Genomic DNA, 23,706 nt, shown 5'->3' on the forward strand with positions numbered 1-23,706 from the left:
CACAGAAATATTGGTCTATTTGTGGACTTTCCATTCTGTTCTACTGATCTATTTGTCTGCTTTGTGCCTTTTCCTTTTCCTTTTGTTGGTAATGATGAAAGGATAAATTCAGTGATCTCCTTGCTCCTATCCTGCCTTAACAGTCTGAGTGTCCACTTCTAGGGCTCTCTTTATGAGGGCCTCTGGGACTGTCATAGCCTTCTGCACTGAGCAGATCACTTGCTACTTCCTAGTTTCTGGGCTGGCCATCATGCCTATTCCGTGAAAGAGGCAGGGCAGGAACCTTGACAAGGAGCCTGTGGCCCCAGAAATTAAAGCATTTGTTTAAGGCCACATCCCTAGAAACTGGCCTAGTGCAGATGGCAACCCAAACCTCCTGGAGTCTGCTTTAGCCTTCCACAGGCTGCCCCAGGACCGACCTCACAGACAGTGCTGCCAGGTGGCTAGGTGACCTCATGCGGAGGTGGTGGCAGGGGGTTGGCCATCAAGGGACCCTACCCTGGTGGTGGTTTCAGTCTGAAATTCAACTGCTTCTGAGGTGGAATTTATACTCTTGGGCACTGGGCCTAACCAAATGAGCTAATGTATTAGATGCCACTTTTTTCCCCCTTAAACCTAAGAAATCTACCTTTTAAACCCTATTTATCATTTTTATTATCACATGACTGTAAATAACCACTTACTGTGTGGCTACTATGTCTGAGCCACTTGTTATGTTCTCCAAACTGTGCCCAGTGAAGGCTGTGATCATATTTTATTGAGTCTCAGAGGATTCAGAGGCCCAGCAAGCGGGAGAGGGCAAGGCTGAACATGGGCTGGCCAGATGGGTCTGTCCTCGGGCTCCTCCCCTCATTGGCCATCTGGAGGGCCATGGCAGCTCCTGCTTCAGGCAGGCTGGCAAGAGTTAAATGCACTGAAGTAGACAAACCCCTGGGCCTGGTGCTGGGAGTCCTGCTTGGCCTCCCCGACTCCCCAGCCAGCCCTCTTCCCACCTGTCGCATCACCCCTCACCCCTGGAGCCTTCTGTTGCTTTATGCTTTTATCCTTCTTCTGTCCCAGCATCGATTGTTTTCACAGAGGACTCTTCATGCTCAAAAGTTGCTGATTAAGCCCTTTTTTCCTACAGTGCTAATATTGGCACTTAGAATTTTTTAAAGGGATTTTTCGACCAGAACTCTCTTCTTTCTCAGTAAAAACTCACTTGTTTATAACATCTGTATAATTTCCCTGGGTGTAGGATCTCTGCCTGGCACAGGCAGTCATCTGGCCCTAGAAAGCCGGCCACATTTAATATACATCAATGCTTTTTGGGTAAAGCATACCTTTACATAGAGCTTCTCTGTAAACTCTCCTTTTAACCTTCCTCTCACCTTCCAGCTGCCAGTATTAGGCAATTTCTACTAGATTTAGAAGACCTTAAAATAGCCAACTCTTTGTGAACTCTGTTAATATTAGGAATAGCCCTCAGCACATGATCCAGAAATTGTTTATATTTGACTTTGGAATGAGACCAAAGGTGCAGCTTCATGTGGGTGCCAGAGCACCAGTCAGGAGGCTGGCTCTGCTCCTCCAGCATCTGGAGCAGGGGACAGTGTGACCTGAAAGGGCTCATGTTGTCCCCACTTCCAGAAAGCCGTAAGACCTACTTCAGAGAGTTTCAAGTAAGACTGGTTTTAATAATAGTATTTCCTTTCTATCATCTTCCATTTGTCTATCATATTGGCACTTAATATGCCAAAGGCCTGCTAAATAGGTAATATGTCCACTGCCTTCCTCAGGCTGGTAAAAATTAAGGGATTTTTGAGAAGTTCAAGTAAGTCAAGTCAGGTTATACAGCTGATAGGATAACCAAGATTCCAAAATATGTGTAATTGTCATGTTGATGGCTTTATATGAGGTCATGTCTCCACAAGCTGCAAACATCAGTAAAGTGTGAGCTTCCCCCTCCCCACTGTCAGAGCTCTGGCTGTTCAGGAAACCTCAGAGAAGGTTCCTTCTGCGTGAGGCAAGGGTGGTGGAATGATCCGTGAGTGGCCTCACTCTCTACCTTGTGCCAGGCCTGCCTGAAAGTATCGTGGGGACCTAGCTCATGAGAATCCCTCAGGGCAGCTAGTTTGGAAGGTGTTGAGAAGTTGACCATCTTTATTTTCATTTTCCACTTATAATTCATAAGAAGAGATATGGACATCTTTTTCATCCTATAGGACTGAACTTGCACATCACCTCCTCCAAGAGGCCTTCCTGTTATGCACCTCCCTTCTCTCCTATCCCAGCTTGGAATGTCCCTTCCCTGAGGCTCCTGCAGCTCCCAGTACTTAAGTCTTGCTTGTTATAGTACTTGAAAAGCACAGAAAATGTTTTTTTTTTTTCCTAAAGTTGGTCTCCCTTGATAGATTGTGCCATTTTGAGGTAAAGGGGAGTCCTGCTCACCCATTTCCCAGCTGTTTACTGACCACCTACTGTGGGCCAGAGACTCCTAAGTGCTGGGGACCCTGTGGTGAGCAAGACCATCAGTGGGCCCTGCCCTGATAGGGTGCATCCTCACCCCCCGCCCACAGGGATTAACACTGCTAGTTGAACGAATGGGTGCCACTTCACTGACACAGCAAGCAGTATAGTTATAGCTTTGTCACACCACACTATGTGCTGTGGTGAAGGCATGAAGAGTTTGCAGCTAGCACCAGCAACTTTACTTGATACCTGGTTCCTTTGCTGCCAGCCGTGGCTGGGTACAGAAGATCTGCAACTGAGGTAGGCCAGGGCTACACTTTGGACAAGAGTCATGTCACCTCACCTTCTCATTTTCGCTGCAATTCTTCCTTCAAAGAACATTTCAAGGGTTGGTGAGATAACCTGTTGTATTAGTTTGTTAAAGCTACCAGAATGTAATATACCAGACATGGAATGGCTTTTATAAAGGAAATTTATTACATCACAAGTTTATAGTTCTAAGGCCATGAAAATGTCCAAGTTAAGGCACCAATAAGAGGTTGCCTTCACTCAAGGAAGTCTGATGCTGTCTCGAACACCTCTGTCAGCTAGGAAGGCATGTGACTGGCATTTACTGGTCCTTGTTCCTGGTTCATTGCATCCAGCTTTTGAGGCCAGTGGTGTTCTCCCTGTGGGCCTTCACTTAGTTCCTCCAGGACCCAACTCTGGGTTCTGGCTTGCTTAGCGTCTTATGGGAAGGCACATGGCAACGTCTGCTGGGCCCAGCATCTCCAAGTGTCTGGGTCTCTTGTTGGCTCTGTCAGCTCTAAAGCAACTGTTCTCCAAGCAGCTGCATTAGCTCTTCCAAACATCAGTGTCTACACTACATCTGAGGTTTCTTCCAATTGTTTCCAACTTTAAAGGACTCCAGTAAACTAAACAAGACCCACCTTGCATAGGTGCAGTCACATTTCCATCTAACCAAAAGGCCACACCCACAGTTGGGCGTGCCACATCTCTGTGGAGATAATCTAATCAAAAGATTTTCCACCTTGCAATATTGAATCAGGATTAAAAGAAATGGCTGCCCCCAAAAAATTGCATCAGGATTAAAACATGGTTTTTCTGGGGGCACATAATAATTTCAAATCAGCACATTTGCTGATGTACCAGAAGCCATCCTACATAGATATAAAGACGGAAAACCTGGGACCCAGGTCAGCTGGTTCCCACAAAGGCACTTAACCGAACCATCTGGTCAGGGACTCAGTCTGCTTGTCTGCTAAGAGTAAATCCCACTGCTTTTGCATGGAGAAGCTTATATTAACTATCATGACTGCTTTGAGGGCATTGAGGCAGAGGCTTGAGTTGTCCAATAGCAAACAAGATCTTAGATGCCTAAGAATTTATGCCCTAGAGTGGGCGGTGAGATATCTTCATGGGATTCCGAGTTCAAGTAAACATCGGTATATAATTTGGGAAATAGAAGCATTTGAACTTTGTGAGCACAGCCCTTCTCTCACTGTGGCACAGGGGCTCCCTTCCAGCAGAGGTAGCCCATGGTGTCTCAGGCCCCAGGCTGTGCATCGCTGAGCAGTATCTGTCCTTGAGCACTCAGCTACCAGCCATCCTCTACACACGGAAGAAGTTCATTAGTGGCCGAGATGTTTGACATCAGCTTTTATTTGGGGTTTCATGAGTATAACTCTTAATTTGGATGACCACAACCAGGGAGCTGAGGGAAAATACAACCAAACCTGTGCTCTGTTCTCGCTTTCCAAGGCTGTTTCCTTTCCAATAAAGAGATTTTACTTTCACTTGATCCTTTTTCTCTTTCAAACAGGACAAAGATTAAACTGTTGGCATTGGATTGCTTAAGATCATCCTTTAACCTCTCTAATTGTCTTTGAGTTTCTTCTGAAAGATACTTCTTAGTGGAGCTCTATCTTCTCATCTCCTAAAAAAAAAATTTCATGCCTTTAACCAAGATTCCCTGAAACACTAAAATTCCCTTTTAGTAGTCATGCTTGGAGAAAAAAAAAGCTTTATCTAAATGAATTTTAGTATAACAGTTCCTGTCGTCAGGATAGCTGATTCCTTGATTATCTTAAGCAAAGTGCAAGGTTGTATTTTGTATCTGCCTTAGGGAGTTTGGCTTTTATACTTTTCATTATAACTTGGTTCAGAGGCCTTTAATCTGTCTCATAGCATATGAGTTTTGCCAGCTAGAAAAATTGCTGTCTCCCCCAAATCAAAGTATGGTGGCCTTACACACCTTGAAATTACTTTAAAAGAATGAGAATAGCGCTCATAGATAGCAGGGATTTCATATTTGGCTGGCTCATGGGAGTGGAGAATTTTTCCCTTGCATGTAAAACAGTTTCAGGTCTGTGTGTCTGTGTGTGCGGGCGTGTGTGTGTGTGTGAGCAAATGAGTCTGGGTGTGAGTGGTTGTGTCTGGACACGTGTGGGTCTGAACGTGCACGTGAATTGCCATGTGCACATTTGTGTGGTCGGGTGCTTGTCAGACATGGACATGTTCTGTGTTTTTTGTGTGTAACAATTACTGTGTGCACACGCCTCTTGTATAGTAGACTCATACCATTACAGCACTTAAGTGACAGTTGACACCCACAAGCCACCTAGTAGGTGCCAGGCACTGAACTGAGCACTTTATATAGATTTAATCATTCAGTTTTCACAATGCTGGAAGGCAATTGCTAACCACATTCTGCAGATGAGAACACTGAAGTCCAGCGAGTTTAACTCACAGGTTCAAGGTCATTCAGCTAGTAAGTGAATTTGTCTGTGTTCTTAAATCCATGTGAATGTGAAGAGCCTTTTGTCCCTGCCACATCCTTCAAATTGTTCCTGTTTTTTGGATAAAGCCTAAAGAGATTGCAGCACTCCTTGGTCATGCTGCTGATGGGTATCTGCCTTCCCAGGGCAGTACTCTCTCAGTTTCACCTGGACTCCATTTTGGGACTCTAGAATATTGTCAACCCAGTAAGATTTGTAGCAGTGAACCAACTGCAGCCTCTTCCCTTGGTTGCTCCATCACAACTGCATGGCTCTTTCTGTCCAGCTGTTCTTTGATACCAGGAATTTGGCCAAGATGCCCATGCCTGAGGCACTTACTGAGATGAGGACAGCAGCAGCAGCAGCAGTCTGAAAGTTCACAATGCAAATGAGAAAACATAGTCATGGTAAAGAGGCTTATTAATCATTTAAAGGAGACTTTCCATTAGTGTAATTTCTGTTTATGACAATTTGCTAATTTAGTTGAGCTGAAGTGGGGCCAGGGTAAGTCTCTTCACCTGTAGTTATTCACTCAGAAGCTGGTGCACCGGGGCACAGAGCCCATCTTTCTGGGGGATGCCCAAAGGGACGCATGCCCCACCAAAGAGCACCCACTTCAGGAACCTTACCTCGAGTCAGTTTGAAAACTCTACATCAACTTCTCTCATGTGATGATTTCCAGCCTTTGCTCATCAACAGCAAGGATATTCAGAATGGAGCACCTGCTGTTCCCTGGGGAGGCTAATGCACCTCAGGTCTCCAAGTGCAGAAGAGAACCTGACAAATTTCCCAAGGGAAGACCTGATCAAGCAATCATTTTTTCCTAATATATCAAACCATATCATGGTAACTTTCAGCCACGTAAATATAGATACGATCTTTAAAGCTGCTTGATGATTTTGAACAGTTCTTTGTGGTACGTTACCAAATATTTCACTGCTAACAGCCTAAATGAAAATGAGAGGAAAGATGTTTTATTAACCTTCTGAATTTTCCTGGATCTGGCTGCATTTTTCAAATATTTGGAAGCAAACATTCACAGTTCCCAAGACACATAGGAGATTGACTGAGACTGTATGTGTGAAAACACTTATAAACAAAAAGACTCTGCACAAATATTGATTAAGTAGTTAAATTTAATTAATAATGATGATTACTAAAAAATATAAAGATATAATCCTTGCCTGATAGACTGGGTTTCTTCAAAGTAGGAAGGGTCTCATCTTAGTTGCTCTTTATATCCTCAGCACCTAACATAGCACATATAACAGGTGTTAATAAATGCTGTGGTATGAATCAAGCCACTCACGTCCCAGTTGGGGGCATATGGGAGTGAGTGCAACACTACATGGTGAAGCAGAGCCTAGATGTTCTACAGGGTTTAGTGGGGACAGCTAGGGAGGGGGAAAGGATTGGCTTCTAGGGTGGAGGTGGAGGGTCAGAAAGTATATAAAGTGGAGGTGATGCCTAAGTTATAGAAGATGGATAGGTGCGCATCAGAAAGATAAGGCTAAAGATTGTTCCAGGCAGGAGGGAAGCAGGTGTAAAGGCAGTATGTTGCATATTGTGCTGGGGGACTGATTCTATCTTGAGAGCAGTGGGTAGCCACTGAAAGATTTTGAGCATGAGAATGGTGTGATCAGACATTTTTGGAAGATGACTCTGGTAGGATAGTGAAATGCGGCCCTCCTAACACCCCCTCCCCCTTTTGCATGGCGTGTCTGTCTCATGTGTAGTAGGATTGTGCTGCCTTTGAAGATTGGGCACAAAGCAAGTCTCTAAAAATGGATAGGACAACACAAGTCTATCTCTGCTTTCCTCCCTTCCTCCTACTCTGCAGCCTGTGAGGTGTTGAGTAGAAAAGGAGGAGTACTTTAGAAATTGGGCCCCCACTGAGTGATAGAGTACCTGACTTCTGAAAATAATTTCTGCTCTAAAAGATGACAATGAAAACCCAGAGCCAGGTACTGCTCTGGGCCCTATAGTGCATGGAGAAGGAGTGCAGGAGGAGGCCTCTCTGAGTGCGTAGATGACCCATTATACATTTGGGTTTATGTTCTTGTATGCTTTAGAATTTTGGTTTTTAAATGACAGGCTTTCTCTTCTAACCAGATTATAAAATGAAGGAAGGGATTAGGATAGAGACCTTCAGAGAGAGTTGGGTGTTTGTCATGCCTTATTACCACAACCCTGCAGCTTCCATAAGCCTCAGTCTCCCCTTCTGTCATGGAAGAACCACAGACTGTGCCTCTTGCTTGTGGCAGGTGAGAAGCTCAGAGGAGGCCCCACACTCAACCTGCTATGTGGTAATGGGCTATGCACACAGAAATGACCTCTAGTCCAAGGAATTGTCCCTTCCCTTACTGCCAAGTACATCATAGGTGCTCTGCAAATATTTGCTTCCCAAGGCCTATGAAGACAGTGGTTTGCTAATAAAGTGTGGCCCTATCTTCCTAGCTAGGAGATAACTGACAGCTATGGAGATAATTCCTTCTGCATCATTCCACCAACCTTTACTCTTTACCAACTTTGTAGATCTGAATTAGGGCCTAGGGGTCCAGAGATAATATGCTTGGTACCCACCCTGTAAGAGTTCATATTCTAGTTGAGGAATCAGTTTTGTCAACACACACCCGGAGCCCAGGCTGGCTGGTGCACTATGGGAGTATAGACCAGAAGCCTGGAGCTGGAAATGGCCTGCCAGGTGTGAGCTCCCCAGCAGCTTGCCACACACTACATTTGCAACTGTCCTTCTCATACAAGGGGCAGCACCTTCCTTGCTTTCCCGGAGTGGACCCCACTTACATGTGCCATCTAATCCTGTAATTAAGCATGGCTACCTCATGTATAGAGAAACAAACCCACACCCTTCATGGGCTTAAGCCAGTATTTCTGGACAGATCTGTGTCCTCATCTCCAGGAAACCTCATAAGTTAGCTCACAGGAGAAGGAATGAGACATTAGGGCCCATGGGATTTTCAGCCTCTCTGTGGGGTTGACCCAGATGCCTACCAATGCTCCATGCCACCCTAAGTGCCTCTGATTCCAGCAGAGCTACTTCAGAGGGGTTACACACAAAAGCGTGTGGCCTCATGGGAGGAAGTATGGCATGGGAGACAGACATTGACTGCCACCCCTCATGCCAACTGTTCCCAGCTGTGGGACATTGGAAAAGCTGTTTAGCATCCCTGAGGAAAGCTCCTCAACCTGAAGATGTTGGCATGGATCTCTTCCTCACAAGAATGTGGTGAGGATCCTGAGACAATTCATAGAACGGAAGAACACATAGCCAGTGCTCAGTGTAAAACAGTTGGATGGGAAGTTGTAGTCTTTTGGCAAGCATTTACTGAGCATATACAATGTTGGGGACACAGAACCCATTTTCAGGACACCATTCCTTCCTGTCCTCATGGTTAGAAGCCTCTGAGTTCTGCTAGTGTTGGTTTGCATTTTTCTGTTCTATAAAATAATATATTCTCACAGGGAAAAAAATGAGCATTTATGCAATTGGGAAAGTGGGATTGCCTGGTCACTGACTTGCTAGCTTGAGCAGGGGATGGCAGAGGAGGTTTAAATTCAGCAAGAGCCAGCCTCAGAGCCTGGGCCTCGTGGCTTACCTCTGAGGGGTTGTTACCGCGGGAGGCGTGAGCGGAACTGTTCTGGACTCTGGGTAACTTACCCTGTCTCTGAGACAGAAAACAGTAAGCACAGAGGGCATTGTGAATGGAATTTGTGATTTCCTGTGAAGGAGTTAGAAAACTGCCTTTGGGCGGCTCCAGAGATGGAAATGTGAGTTGAGCCGAGTGAGCCGAGAAGCTGAGTTTTCTTCTCGTTTGGGCGCACAGGGCTGGGTAGTTGTTATTGGGCGGTGTGGTCTGGAGGCCTTCGCAAAGCAATGTTGGCACCAGCAGTGACTCCACAGCCCTCCAGATGACCATTGGCTCTGCCCTCCTAAGAGACAGTGGCAGAGTCCTAGGGACTAGAAGCTGTTGACTCCAGATATGTGAATGCAGTATGACTGAAAGAGGCTAATCAGGGCAGCCCTTCAGCACCACGGAGAATTCTCGGCAGGCTTCCTTCTGGCATGAAGGAAGGCACTGCAGTCTGGGTCCTTGTTTTTTCACTGGAAATAGTGAATGGTTCCTGTACCTTCCCCTGGGGAACCAATACCATGTATTGCAGAAAAGTGTGCCCGAAAGTGGGACTCGGAGTGTAGCTCCATGGTCGGACTGCTTGAGCCCAAGCCTTTGCTGCCATTTCCTACCTGGGGAGCTCTCTCTCTCTCTCTCTGTGCCCAAGCTGTTTCTTTTAACAAATATTTGAAGTGTAAGTAGTGGTACTTACCTTTGTTCTGAAGTCTTCATTTGAAAATAATATTACACTGAGAAAAGACACATTAAACCTTAACTCAATAGCACTCTGGAAATGTTCTCAACATTAGCCCAGTGCTAGGAATTTCTATAATCATTGTCATTATGTATTGCCCTGTTGCTTCAAAGGGGCAACACGCATGGTCTGTGTGTTTAAGAAATAGTAGCCAGACTGGCAGCTGAGGGGGGCCATGCATCACTGACTGGTCGGCCCAGCTTTGCGGTTTGTGTTTTCAGGCTCAGCCTGGCTCATGGGGCTGAGAGGGAGGGGGCATGCCTGCAGGTAGTCTTTTTAGCTCAGCCAGATAATTTTATGGCTCATGTCCGAAAGCACATTAATACAGAAACATGCTACTAGAATGGTTTCCAAAGCTCTGATGCCATTGGCAACTTTGTAATTACACACCTGCTAACTCCATCTTCTGACTGCTGGTTTCCAGGGCACTGTTTTTCTTCCACAGGCACAGTCGGGCCTCCTTTGTGGCACCTGCCTTGAAATCCTGGTGTGATTTTTTTTTTTCAATAAGAGTAACATACTATATTCTGAGGTCTTAATTTCATACAAGTGAAAATAGATCCTGGAAAGAGAGAGAGAATCAGGAAAGAAAGGTTGGAGGAAACCTAAAAACGGCCATTTTTAAATCCAAATGTACTTAGAATTTGCATTCTCAGCTCTTCTCCCTTTTTGACGAAGATGAGACCAAGGACATGCATCAAGTCCGCTCTGTAGCTCAGTACCTTCCACGTAGTCCCAGGGCTGCTGCTAACTCATGGGGTGTTTTGTTTATAGTTTTATCGAGGGCACTTTATTGCTTACTTTTCTGAAAAACTTTTTAAAAATTCTAAATAGATAAAACATGGGTCAAAAATTTTAAAAACACAAGAAGCGCCCATCTGTCCTATCCTTTCCTCTTCTCCCAAAGGTCCCACTTTTGTTTCTCTTAGATATTTTGAGAATTTCTTTCCAAAACAGGAAGCAAACATGCAGTTTTATTTGTATACTCTTTTTAAAATATAAAAGATATGAACTGTTTTGCATCTTGCCTTTTTTCACTTAACAAAACAGATCTTGGAAGCCTGTCCATATTACCTCACAGAGTACTTTGTGTCTCCTTTTGACAACCATGTAATTTTACAGCAAAGTGTGAGTGTGCCACTGCTCCCCCAGCTTTGCCAAAACATATGGTATCAAACTTTTTGGGTTTTGCCAGTCTAGGAAAGACATGCTCCTGAGGCCATCATTTCCCCTTTCTGCAGATACCATACTGTGGTTTCCTGCCAGCTGGTCCTGGGTCAGACTCTGCAGGGAGGCCACCAAGTGGCATGCTGGGAAGGCAGCGCAGCAAAGGGACCCCAGGCCAGGGCTGGTGACAGATGGGGCTCCAAGAAGGATGACGCTCACACTCGTGGGAACTGTGGTCTCATCCTGGGCTGATGTTGATCTACTGCAACTTGTTCCTGCATTCTTGCTCTCAGGAGGACATTGTGCTGCCATTTGGAGGGGACTTGGAGACATGTGTTGTACAGAAGCTGCACTGAGCCAGCCTGGGACTAACTAGTGCAACCCCCTTCTAGAACCAACTGCCAAACCACTAGCAATTCTCTCACAAATGATGCTTTTTTTGTGTTTTCCTATTGGCGGGGTCACAGTAGGCAGTGCAGGGGTGGCCAGTTAGGTGACAAGGATGGATCAGCCACTTGGTGGCCATGGCCAGGAATGGGGATGAGGAGTTGTGGCCATGGCAGAGTCTATAGCACAGGTCCCAGCTCTCTGCACCATGGCAGTGTGGGCAGGGATTTGGCTACCTTCAGCCAGGAGTTCCAGAACTAAGCCCATTGGCATCAGGTGAGTAGCAGCCTGGGCCAGATTGAGCAGCTGGCTCCGCCACTCTGGAGCAACCTCACTGAGGTTTGGTGCACCTGTATGGTTAGCAGTGATAGCCACGTGTGCCAGGCTCGGGGCCTTCCTCAGTTACCTAAGCCACCCCAGCAGGGAATTAATATTGTCCTCACTTTGAAGATGACTCTTGTGGGTGGCCTAGACCAGAGAAGGTCAGCTTTTGTTGAAAAGTATCCATTCACTCATGCCTACATTCAGGCAAACCTGCATTCATGCATTCATCCATTCACTAAAGTATCAAACCTGCAACCTGCATTTGATAAGGACCACAAGCTACACAAGATATTAGAACTTTGAAGATGAAAATTTGGCCCATGATGTAGACAGACAGGAGGGGCATCAGTTGCAGCATTACTCGACTGTGGCTCTAAGAACCATGTGCAGCTACTTGAGGGTGGGGGCTTCATGGAGGAGGCACTCTTGTGATGGGTCTGAAAGAGAGTAGGAGTCTGCTGGGGGAAGAAGCAGGAACGGGTGCTCCGGGAAGAAGTATGTGTAGAATCTAGAAAGGAGAGTGAGCAGGGTGCCTTTAGGACATCCCCAGGGATCCATGCCTAAGTCTCAGTGATGGTGCCTGGGTAACAGTTGGGAGGCACCTCCCTAGGCCTCCCATCACTGCCATTGTGCTCCAGGGTCTGCACTAAGCAGTGAGGAAGCAGAGGTCAGGATGGTCCATTTCCCTGATCTTCAATGGGCCCAAGGCCTGCCGTGGAAGACAGACATGAAAATGGACAGTTAGCCTTGAGCCTTCAGAGGTCTCCTGGAGAGAGATGTAGCTGGAGCTGTGGGAGCACAGAGGGAACAACTCATGATGTGCCTTGGAAACAGGGCTTGTCTCCTCCTCCAGGTTGTAAATTCTTTGAGGGTGAGAGTGGGTTTGTTTTTCTTTAACTCCCACAGAGCCTAATAATGCCTGATGCCACCCTATGGAATAGTTTAGTTTGCAGAGCTTTTCCCATCAGTTGTGTTTTTGTCCTCATGATTTTGTGTGATTTGGGTATTAATGACACCTATCCCGCAGAGGAGGGGCAGTTGTGGACTGAGGTGGTAAACACAGACCCCAGCCTCTACCTGGTGGGCACCTGGGTTCCAGGGCTTCTTGCATGCCCAGGAGACAGGGCAGGTTCAGAGCAGGTGGGGCCCTGGCATTGGGCACTTTTGGGACACACTGTGCTAATTCGAAGTAACTGAGCAATGCATGGGTGCCTGCGCCAACTTCGTAACATATTTTGACAGCTTGGTGGTGTCTGCAATGAGTGGAGGGGCTGTTTTTATCAAATACAGCAGGCCAGCCACTCTCTGTCCAGTGTATTACCTTCTTTGTCTGCACATTCTTCTCCTGGTGTCCCTTTCATGCTGGTGGGGCCCTCAGGCTCCTGTCCCTGGATTTGTGAGGGGAAGCCACTTCAGGGGTGCAGACTGCCACTGGGTCACCCACACGCAGTTCCTTCAATTCCTTCTTGGGTGAGAGGCAGCTGGACCTTCAGGACTTTCTTGGGTGCTTTTACAGAAGCCCCTAGGGCTTCCCTCCTACTGCACTTAGTTCCCCCAAGAGTCTCGGCCACAGGTGATCATTCATCTCGTCTATATGGTGTCTCTTGAGTGAGCCCAAGAGGGCACAAAGCCCAGGGAGCCACTGTGGGGAGTGGAGCCTTGAAACTTCCCGGCAGCCTGTTGTGTGCAGAAGCATGACACATGCATTGGTGACTCATGTGTATGTATGTATGTGTGTGTGTGTACTTGTCTGTTCATACATCAACACTGCACACCAAGTGCCTTACGCTACTACCCATTTTCTGTGGCTCAGAGGCCTGTGTTGAGGACACTGCCTCTGGCCCTAGACTGTCTGGGCACTGATTGTGGCTCCTCCATGGATTGATTGTGTGGCCATAGGCAAGTTTCCTAACCTCTCTGTGCCTCCATTGTCTTCTCTGCAAATTAGGCGTAATACTAATAATAGCTACCTCTGAGTGCTGTGATGAAACTGAAATTACTTAGTATGTATAAGCTGCTTAAACCAGGTCTTATCTGCAGTAATCACCCCAGAACTGTCAGCTCTTGGCTGTTAGAGTGCATGAATGCTCACCTGTGTACAGACCCATGTGATTATCAAGGATCTGAATTTTTTGCCTACCTCCCACAAATACCACCCAGCCCCCAGTACTTCTGATGCTTCATGGACTTGGGGAGCCCTAGGAGGGCAGCAGAATGGAGCAGCCAGGCTGTCCTTTTCCCTCAGACTGGAAGTCCAAAGGGAGGAGGGATGTTTCCTGAGTGCAGTGCTGACCTGCATGTCTAGCCAAGGGCCTGACCATAGTGGGCACCCCGAGTGGAGAAGCCAGTGAGCAAGTGAATGAATGAGCCTAGGCCTGAGTCACACAGCTCCAGGACGAAACCCTGGCTTCATCATGTTTCCTGAGTGCAGTACTGACCCCCATGTCTAGCCGAGGGCCTGGCCATAGTGGGCACCCCGAGTGGAGAAGCCAGTGAGCAAGTGAATGAATGAGCCTAGGCCTGAGTCACACAGCTCCAGGACGAAACCCTGGCTTCATCATGTAACACTGAGCAAGACCCTAGTAGGAGAAAGTACAACACCTCAGTGAAGCCTCAGCTTCATTCATGGTATTTTCAAGTCCTTGCCAAAGGCCAGCCACCACGTGGGCTCTGCAGGGCTCATAAGGGGCACCTCATCCCCCTCCCTTCAGAAAAGGCCTTGAATCTTTCCGATCTGATGCTCTTATTTCACGTTCCTCACCTCAAAGAGTAATTTAATATGGTGCATTGGATGTTTAAGTTAGAATATTGAAAACTGTGGATTCAAAAGAAGAAAAAAAGCCATCATTAACTCATTATCCATAGGAACTACACACTCTACAATGTCCTGTTCATAAATATAGTGACCATTCCAGCAATAAATTCTTAATCAGCAGCTTCTCTTAAGACAATTAAATTTCTGGGAAGCTGAGAGCAGCTATCATTTACTCTGGAGCCTGACTGCTGGCACAGGTACTGTGACCCGTGGGCTGGAGTTGGAGATGGAAATCCATCAGGCTGCACTGAAGGTTGAGGTTCTCCCCACCAGTTAGCCAGTCACACACAGCAATAGATATGTCCCAAACCCCGCTTTGAATGGAAAGACCCAGAGGGGGGTATCGCGTGCAAGGGCTTTCCTGGGGGAGGGCTCAAAGGGGAGCCCTGGCAGGCAGGGAGCAAGAGGGGTGGTGGGAGAAGTAGAAAGAAGTGGGCAGAGAGGTGCCCAACAGAGACTTGCTTCAGCCTAACTCTCCCAGAAACTTTTAGAGCTTGACATGACCAGAATTAGCTGTTTCTTGAGGCAAGAGGCTGGCCTTCGTTTGCCCCCATCTCCTATCCATCTGTCTGGCTGCATGCTTCATCCTCTGGTAACCTCCCAGGTATCTCTGGAGATGATAGCAGCTTGTGTCGGCCCAGGCCATTTCTCCTGAGAAGGGGTTGCCCGCTGCTGGGGGGCGCAGAATCCCTTATCTTGAACCTGGGATAAGTGCATCCTCCCTCAGAGTGGTGGTGGGGAGAGTAGAGCAGAGGTCCAGGTCCCTGAGTGAGCATCCACCCTTGGCATGACCTAGGGGTCTGGGAGTGGATCTCCCATGTTCCCGATAACACCTAAGACCAGCACTGACCTGCTTGCCACCTCCAAGCATTCCTGGTAAGGGAAATAGGATTTGTTTTTGTCAAGGATAATAGAGCTGAAGAGAGTGCTGTGTGCCTGAACAGACTTATCATCTTGCCTGTCAAAACAAGTCACAGGGCGAGGACTTGGCCATTGTTGAGATCCCACCCGACAAGCTCTGCCTGCCACTTCCTGGTCACCCCTCCACACCCAGACCTTGGCCCTAGTGAGCAGCATCCCCTGAGCCAACCTGGAAGCTTCAGTGTGGCTCACCAAGAGCTGGCCTGACCAGAGAAAGAAAATAGAGACACTGGTGAAAGGCGGGGGCATGGCAGCTGCGGAGTTGATTAGAGAAAGCCGCCCTGCAGTGTTAGGGAGGCTGTGGGAGGTCGTGCACAGGGCACCGGTAGGCGCCTGGGGTTGGATGCAGGCTCTGTAGGTCCCTTGCGGTGACCTGGAGCAGACCACCTGACCTCTCTGGGCTTGTTTCCTCTTCTTTCCAGTGAAAATCTTTCTTCTCCTCCCCTACCAGCTTTTCTGGACATCTTTGTATCTATGCCCATATAGACTGCTGCCTCTGCTGGGGTACTTGGCTTACCCCGCACTCTCCCAGCACCCCTAAATTCTTTATATTCCATGGGATTCTGCTCAGCTGCCTCCTCCACTGGGAAATTTCCATTTGTGTGTGTGTGTTGGGGTGGGGTAGGGGGGACGATGACTGTTCCCACAGCTCCTTTCCATTTCTAATTGCAGATACCCTTCTTGGGATATTCCGGGAGCAACTTGAGCCTCACGTCTTGGTCTTAGCTCAGTATCCCTAGCCACATCCTAGGGCCTTACCCAAAACATACGCACAATAACTGTTTGTTGGATGAATGAATAAATCCTATCTCCTAGGATTGTTGCAAGATCAAATAAGATCATTAAAAGTGCTTTGCAAATTATATAGTCATAATAATTTCAGTTCAGCAGACAGACTGTGTGTGTAAGGAGACAGAGAAAATTTTATTCACCAGAATTCTTCTCTGAAAGAAACTGATAAGTTGATCATGGTGGAAAGTGATTCCTATGGGAGTCTAAGGCAGCAAAGAGAATGGCTGAACTTCTGAGGCAGGAAGAGAAATTCCTATCTGCTAAGAGCATGAGAAACCATGGCCAGTGGCCAGCATTTCCTTATGCTCACTGTGGAGTGGGGAGTGCTTATGGCCACCCTTGACCTGGGGCTGTGATGATGCTCCTCTATGTCATATAAGGAAACCAAAACCCAGGGAGTTGAAGCAGATGGACCAAGGCTCAACAGCAACAGGATTCAAAGCTAGGCTAGCCCCAAGAACCCCCACTTTCATGCTCTCCTAAGTAGGGAAGAGCAGTGAGAAGGGCAGATATGTTTACTGGAGGTGTGGTAAGTGGGCAGGTGCTGTTCCTTGGGGTGGGGGGGTGAGCAGGGTAGATGCTCTTAATCTGGTAACAGTTAGTGGGTCAGATGCTGTTACTTGGGTAACAGTGAACAGGACAGATGCTGTTACTAGGGGTGCATGAATGGGGCAGATGCTGTTATTGAGGGTGCAGTGTGGGGCAGATGCTGTTGTAGGGGGTGAATTAAGAGGGGCAGACACAGTTACTTGGGTAACAGTGAGGGGACAGATGCAGTCACTGCGGGGGCAGTGTGGGGACATATATTGTTACTGGGGGTGCAATGAGTGGAGCAGGTGCAGTGGCTGGGGTTGCAGTGAGTAGGGCCTGTGCTGTTACTGCAGGTGTAGTGTGTGGGTAGATGCAGTGACTGGGGGTGCAGTGAGTGGGGTAGGTGCAGTTGCTGGGGGTGCAGTGGGGGAGCAGATCAGTTGCTGGGGGTGCAGTGAGCAAGGCAGATGCAGTTACTAGGGATGCATGAAGGGGGCAGATTCAGTTACTTGGTGATTCAGTGAGGGAGGCAGAGGCATTCGCTGGGGATGCAGTAAGTGGGACAGATGCGGTTGCTGGGGGTACAGTGTAGGGGGTGATGCTACTCCTCAGGCTGACTTCTGGGATCCCCAAATCTTCAGCCTCAGCCAGCAGGCTCTCCTTCTTGGTGCAGGCAGGGAATAAGGGGTAAGTCTGGTGTTCAGGTTGATGTGGAATGAAGCACACAGTATGGATGGAGGTAAAGGCTTTGAAGGCTCTGAGAAAATAAGCCCTGAAAATTAGAGAAACTACTAGCAGCTCTGGACAATGGGCTGTAGGATGTCCACTGGGCTTGCCTGACTCTGGGCTACATTTTGAAGAGCTGTGCATGATGGGGCTGAGTGAGAAGCGGCTCCTGCCCTACTTACTTAGCACAGTTTATTCATTCAAGCACCCATTTATTCATCTAACAAGCATATACTGTGTAACCTCTATGCAGCACGCACTCTTCCCAGCCCTAGGATAAGATCTCTACCCACCTTGGGAAAACCAAACAGGTGAGGATACCTGGTGTTCTAGTTGGCTAGCTGCCAGAATGCAATACACCAGAGATGGATTGGCTTTCAGTAAAAGGGGATTTATTTAGTTAATGTATAGTTCTTCAGAGGAAAGGCAGCCAATTTTCCACTGAAGTTCTTTCTTACGTGGGAAGGCACAGATCTCTGCTTGCCTTCTCTCCAAGCCTCTGGGTTCCAACAACTTTCCCCGGGGTGATTCCTTTCTACCTTTCCAAAGGCCTGGGCTCAGCTGCGAGTGCTGAGACAAGGTATGCTGAGCTGCTCGAGCTCTGCTACGTTGAGCTCTCTCATTTATTCACCAGCCAATTAAATCAAACATCATTCATTGCAGCAGGCACGCCTCTTAGCCGACTGCGGATGTAATCAGGAACAGATGAGTTTCACATGCCATTGGCTCATGTCCACAGCAATAGAACTAAGCACCTTCACCTAGCCAGGCTGACACCTGAATCTAACTACCACACCTGGTGAGGGAGTTACTAGGGCACACAGGAGCCTTTGGAGCAAAGGCAGGTCAGGGAGGGTTTCCTGGAGGAGGTGATGTCCAAATTGGGACTTAAGGGATAAATACAGTTAGGAAGGAGAAGAGGGCAGGGTAAGAACCACCAGGCAAAGAGCACACAGAACATGGGAAGTTGTAGAGAGCACACACAATATTTTGGAAAAGTTGAAAGAAATCCAAAATAGCCAGAGGTAGAACTCGGGGGCTAACACGGCTATGTAAAATACAATTGGAAAAATAAAAGGGGCTCCTAAGAGCCCTGGGAGCCATAATGCCACCTGCAAGGGGGTACAATACCACCCCCTGTGGGCCACAGTCATCCCACGCCGAGCTTCGTCTTTACAGCTCTCCTTGGCTCCTATATTGGGCTGTCTTGATGGTGATGGTGCTTGGCTCTGCTGGGTGCCTCTCAGCCCTGATCCCACTCCATCCCCCAGCAGATGATTGCAGTGATAACAGTGAGCTTCTCAAGTTCAGGGTGTCTGTCTCCCCGTCTATGGGTGCCAGTGCCTCTGCCTTCATGGCTCCTGCAAGACACACCACCTGTGTTTCTTAGACCGCATTGATTTGCTAAAGTAAGAAAGAAGGGTTTTTCTTTCTGCTTCTGTTTTTCCCCTGCATGGTCCTAATCTCTAGAGAGCGTCAAAAACGAAGTTCTTCCCTTTGGACTGCAACTTAAATGCCATAGGTTTAGTTAATGCAGGGAAAGGGAAAGTTAGTAGATCCGTTTCTGAGCGCTGCATTGGCTGTTTAATATCAGTGCCTAGGAAGCTTTTATTTTCTGCCTTTCTAAACATAATTTCTTCATCCACTGACACTTGTTGAGAGACTTATGACTTCCTCGATTATGAACTCACTTAAGTGAGCCCCATTTGTAATAATTTGTAATAATTATGTAATTACGACAAGATGTATAATATGACAAACCCAGTGTGTCGAGAAACGCGTTGGTTGTGTTGAACAGTGAATCACAGTTTGTGTGTCTCATTATGGAGGACAACCTTTCGTTTTCCTTATTTCCCCTAATAAGAATATTCTAAAATTAACCCGGTGACTTTCCCTTCCTTACATCTCAGTAACTTGATTTAGCAGATTTCGAGGTGAGGGGAGAGGGCCTTGATATATTTGCGTCCTTCCCATGTTTCCTACACACTCAGGAGGACGCGTCTGGGAGGTGCGGTGGTAGCAGTTTCCCACCTGGGGAAGGGAGACTGTCTAGGGTGATTTTTCTCCTCTGGTTGGTGCTCAGCCAGAGGTCACATTTTCCTTGACCACAGCTCACCCATCTCTGCGGCGCCGAGGAGAGGCAAGTGTGGAGGGCCTCCTGAACCAGCTCGTCCTGGAGCACCTGCAGCTGGCGCCTCTGCAGTGGGGTGAGTCCCCGCGGTCACCGGGCCTGTCTGGGTGAACGTGTGCCTCTTCTCAAATGTGCACGTCCTTGGGGGGGGGGGGCGGTGGCCGGGAGCCCAGGGTTAATGAGAGCCAAATGGCATTGCGCGGAACCGTGTGGGGCCAGCGGTCGCCACACCGTGCCGGCCTCCTGGCGCCTGGGCCTTGTGTTGACTGGCTTGGGAAGGTGGAGTGTGCGTGGCAGCTCCGGATGTTTGTCCTGTCAGCCCTTGGTGCCGCACATCCTGGCAAGAGTGCCGTGCCTGTCTCAACTCAGGACGCTGCTGATGGGTGTCACGAGGTGCCTCAAGTTGCAGTAGCTGGAGTCTGTCCTCTTCCAAACGGCCGGGGACCGTGCCTGGATGGGTGCACAACCCACTAGCAGTTAACGGCGCTTGAGTTTTCTGGGCCGGTGAGAGAGAACACACATGTTGTCTTCTTGCCTTGGCACTCTGACCCCTTGAATTAGCCTTCAACAGATTTTTCACTTCGTTCATATAGGAAAGTGTGTATCCTGTCAACACCTTAGCTAAGCGTTTTGTTCAGCCCCAAAGAGATCACCATCGTTTGGCACGCAGCACAGTTTATTTGCACATTTGCTTCTTGCCACACCTAGGAACTTTTACCTTAGCTTGTGCCTTTCTTCAGAGTGTTCAAAAATATTTTGCTGAAAGACAAACTGAACTGAGTACTTTTTGTTGAAATGAGAGGCTTTATTTTTCTCCGGAAATGATTTCATCATGTAATCTGTTTTGGGTCAAGTGCAAACAATCGGTTCTTAACATAATACCTTTCTCCCTTCTCTTCACACCCAAGAAATTGTTGTAAAGTAGTATCTGGTCTTCTGTCTAGGGGCCAGCTAAGGAATAAGCTTTGTCCTTCTCCTATGTGTGCTGGAGAGATGTGAAAGGTATCCCAGGGGCTTAAAGAGAAAAATAAGTCTTTCTCGTCTATCCAAGTCGTCCTTATCAGTGTAAGCCCCTCCCCCTCCCCCATCTGCTTCCACCTCTCACTCCCCTTGTAGCTCTGTCTCACAACTGCCGGGGCTCAGGCCGCAGCGTGGTAGAGGCAGATGTGAATGGGTCCATGTTTTACACTCAAGTGGCTGTTTTCCCTCAAATCCTCTTCCTCACTGATCCAGCTTGAGTGGAAGGGGTGTTACTGTTTCTGTAAAGGGCTTCACTCTTCACACTTCTACAGGAGGCTTCCCTGTAGCCTGAGACACTTTTCTTTGTTAGAATGCCATATCTCATTATTACCTGGGCCAGTCAGCCCAGGGTTAGAGAGGCCCCAGGGAAGTGGGGGAACCCACCTGGCAGGTAAGCAGGGCTTTGCCGGGGGACATGAGCTAACGTAGGTGTTGGTCACAACAGGGCCTTACGAGCAAATTGAGTGCCTGGAAGGTGGGCTTAGAAAGCAGGGGAAATGTTGGAAGTGGGGAGGGCTTGGGACCAGTGGCCCCTGACAAAGTCTGGGAGCAGGCCCAGGGCCTGGGTTGAGAGGGTGACCAGAGGGACGCCCAGGAAGAGAGACCAGGGAGCAGTGGGGAGGGGTGAGAGGCTGAGGGTGATAAAGCCCCCTTCCCTTGCCCATGCTCCACAAGCTGACAGTGCAGGCTGCAGAGGACCCTGTCCTACAGCGGGGACTGCTCTCCAAGATGTTTCCCTGTAAGTGAGGGGGGGTTCTGGGACTGAGGAGGCTGAGAAGCGGGAGGGACTAGTGTGGTTGTGCCTCCCTTGTGCCCGCATCACATGTAGACTGAACCCACACGTGAGGCAGTGGGCTCAGCAGGACACCACTTGCCCCTGGGGATCCAGAAACCAGCAGAGCTGGGCATCCCGTGCTCCGGCCCCAGTGCCATCAGCAGCTAGGGAAGAACCTTGGCCCCCGGCCCCCCTGAAAACCAGGTGGCCTGGAAGAAACCCTGGCAATATGGGAATTCCAGATGAAGAAAAAGTTCCAAAGATCTTTTCCGTTCATTTTGCTCTCTCCCTAGGTTATACTAAAAAGATCCTTTATAAACTTAGAGTTGTAGGAAAATGAAGAGAATGAAGGAAACTTAGAGCCAGGATAAGGAGTTAGACTGGTCCCTGGTCCCACTTGGCAGGGGCTCCTGAGAGGTGTGGCAGCTGCAGACCAGCCCAGCCCTCGCTGGCACATGTCTGCTTCTGTTTCCTGCCATTGACTTAGCTCTTTAAAAAAAGTTACTTATTTATTTTTAATTGTATATTTAAAATATACATAACATTAAAATTATTTTAAGTTGAAAATTCTTTACATACATTGACAATGCTGTGTAACTTTTACCACTATTTTCAGCATCCCAAACTAACTCGTATTCTTTTAGCAGTAATTCCCTATTCCTTTTTCCCCCTACCTTGGTAATCACTATTCTACTTTCTGTCTGTAAGAATTTAATTCTAAGTATTTCATATAAGAGAAACCATACAGTATTTGTCCTTTCGTGTCTGACTTATTTTACTCAATATGATGTATCCAGCATCCATCCATGCTGTATTATGTACCAGTACTCATTCCTTTATATGACTGAATAATTTTCCATTGTATTTTTTTTTATCTACTCATCAGTTGATAATATACTTGGGTTGCTTCCACCTTGTGGCTATTTTGAATAATACTTGGATGAAAAGCAGTGTACAAATATCTGTCAAGGCCGCTGTTTTCACTGAGTTGAGGTACATACCCCGTAGTAGAATTGTGAGGGCATGAGATAAGTCTGTTCAACTGAGGGACACCAAACCATTTTCCACAGCGGCTGCACCATTTCACCTTCCCACCAGCACTGTGCAAGGGTTCCTACTTCTCCACAGCCCAGTAGACACTATTATCAGTTTTGTTAATAATAGCTCTCCAAGCGTTGTGAGATGTTATTGCACGATCTTAATTTACATTTCTTTAATGGAGAATGATTTTGAAAATCTTTTCATATACTTTTGGCTACTTGAATATCTTTTTTTTTTGAGAAATGGCTATTCAGATCTGTGTTCCATCGTTTAAGTGAGTTCATCTTTTTGAGTTGTAGGAGTTCTTTATATATTCTGAATATTAAACCTTTATCAGATATATGGTTTCTAAATATTTTTCCTCCCCTTCTAAAGTTGTCTTTTCACTTTATTGATAATGTCCTTTGCATAAAAATACTTAATTTTGATGAAATCCATTTTATTTCTTTTTTCTTTTGTTCCTTATGCTTTTGGTATAAAATCTAAAAAATACATTGCAATTACTCCATTATTGCCTTTTTTGTATTTAGTTGCCTTTTTTTTTTTTTAGAACACCATTTTTTATTCCCTTCTTTCCTTTTCTCTTTATTTTCTATTTACTTTCATACTGGTTACCTCTATAATAACCATTAAAATCTTGATCTAATGACACATAGTTGAACTAGTACCACCCTAGTTCCAGTAGTATACAAACTCTTGACTCCTGTATGTCTGCTTCCATTCCCCTTCATATTGTTATTTTCTTAGGTTACATCCTTATCCATTGTATGCCCAATTACACAGATGTAAAATGGTATTTTACACATTTGTCTGTTAAATTATATGGGAGAAGGCTGAACCAGTACAAACTGAAAGTGCAATAATACAGGATTTTATATCTTCCTATGTAGTTATCTCTATCAGTGTTTATTTCTTCTCATGGCTTACCTGTCTAGTGTCCTTTTATTCTAGCCTGAAGAACTCCCTTTAACATTTCTTATGAGGCAGGTCTCCTGGTAACAAACTCTTTCAGTTTTTGTTTACCTCTAAATGTCATAATTTCACCTTCATTTCTGAAAAATGACTTTTTCTGGTTATATAATTCTTGGTTGACAGGTTTTTTTCTTTAAGGACTTTAAATGTGTTGTCCCACTCTCTTCTAGTCTCCATAGCTTAGGAAGCTAAATCTGCTATTGATCTTGTAGGGGCTCCCTTGTATGTGACAGGTTGCTTTTCTCTTGCTGCTTTCAAAATCTTCTCATTTATTACTTGTATTATTACATTTTATCTGTACTATGTCTTGGTTTAAATCTTTTGGCCTGGATCCTTCTTGGGATTTGTTAAGATTCCTGGATGTATATATTCATGTCTTTCATCATGTTTAGGAAGGTTTCAGCCATTATTTCTTCAAATATTTTTTCTGTCCCTTTCTGTCTGTCTTGGCTTTCTGGGATTCCAATGATGCATATGCTGAGAGGCTTAA

At 46.8% G+C, this 23,706-nt stretch overlaps 1 protein-coding gene across 7 annotated transcripts in view; it reads left to right on the forward strand.

The window, feature by feature from the left end:
* Positions 1-23,706, forward strand: part of TRAPPC9 (trafficking protein particle complex subunit 9) — an 889,500-nt gene that overhangs the window by 682,602 nt on the left and 183,192 nt on the right. For all 7 annotated transcript variants that reach the window (XM_077166715.1, XM_077166716.1, XM_077166713.1 and 4 more), the window contains one exon: positions 19,393-19,484. In XM_077166715.1, the coding sequence (XP_077022830.1) occupies positions 19,393-19,484 (92 nt within the window). The remainder of the gene's footprint in view (positions 1-19,392; positions 19,485-23,706) is intronic.

Source organism: Tamandua tetradactyla, chromosome 6 (assembly GCF_023851605.1).
Source record: "Tamandua tetradactyla isolate mTamTet1 chromosome 6, mTamTet1.pri, whole genome shotgun sequence".
NCBI lineage: Eukaryota > Metazoa > Chordata > Mammalia > Pilosa > Myrmecophagidae > Tamandua > Tamandua tetradactyla.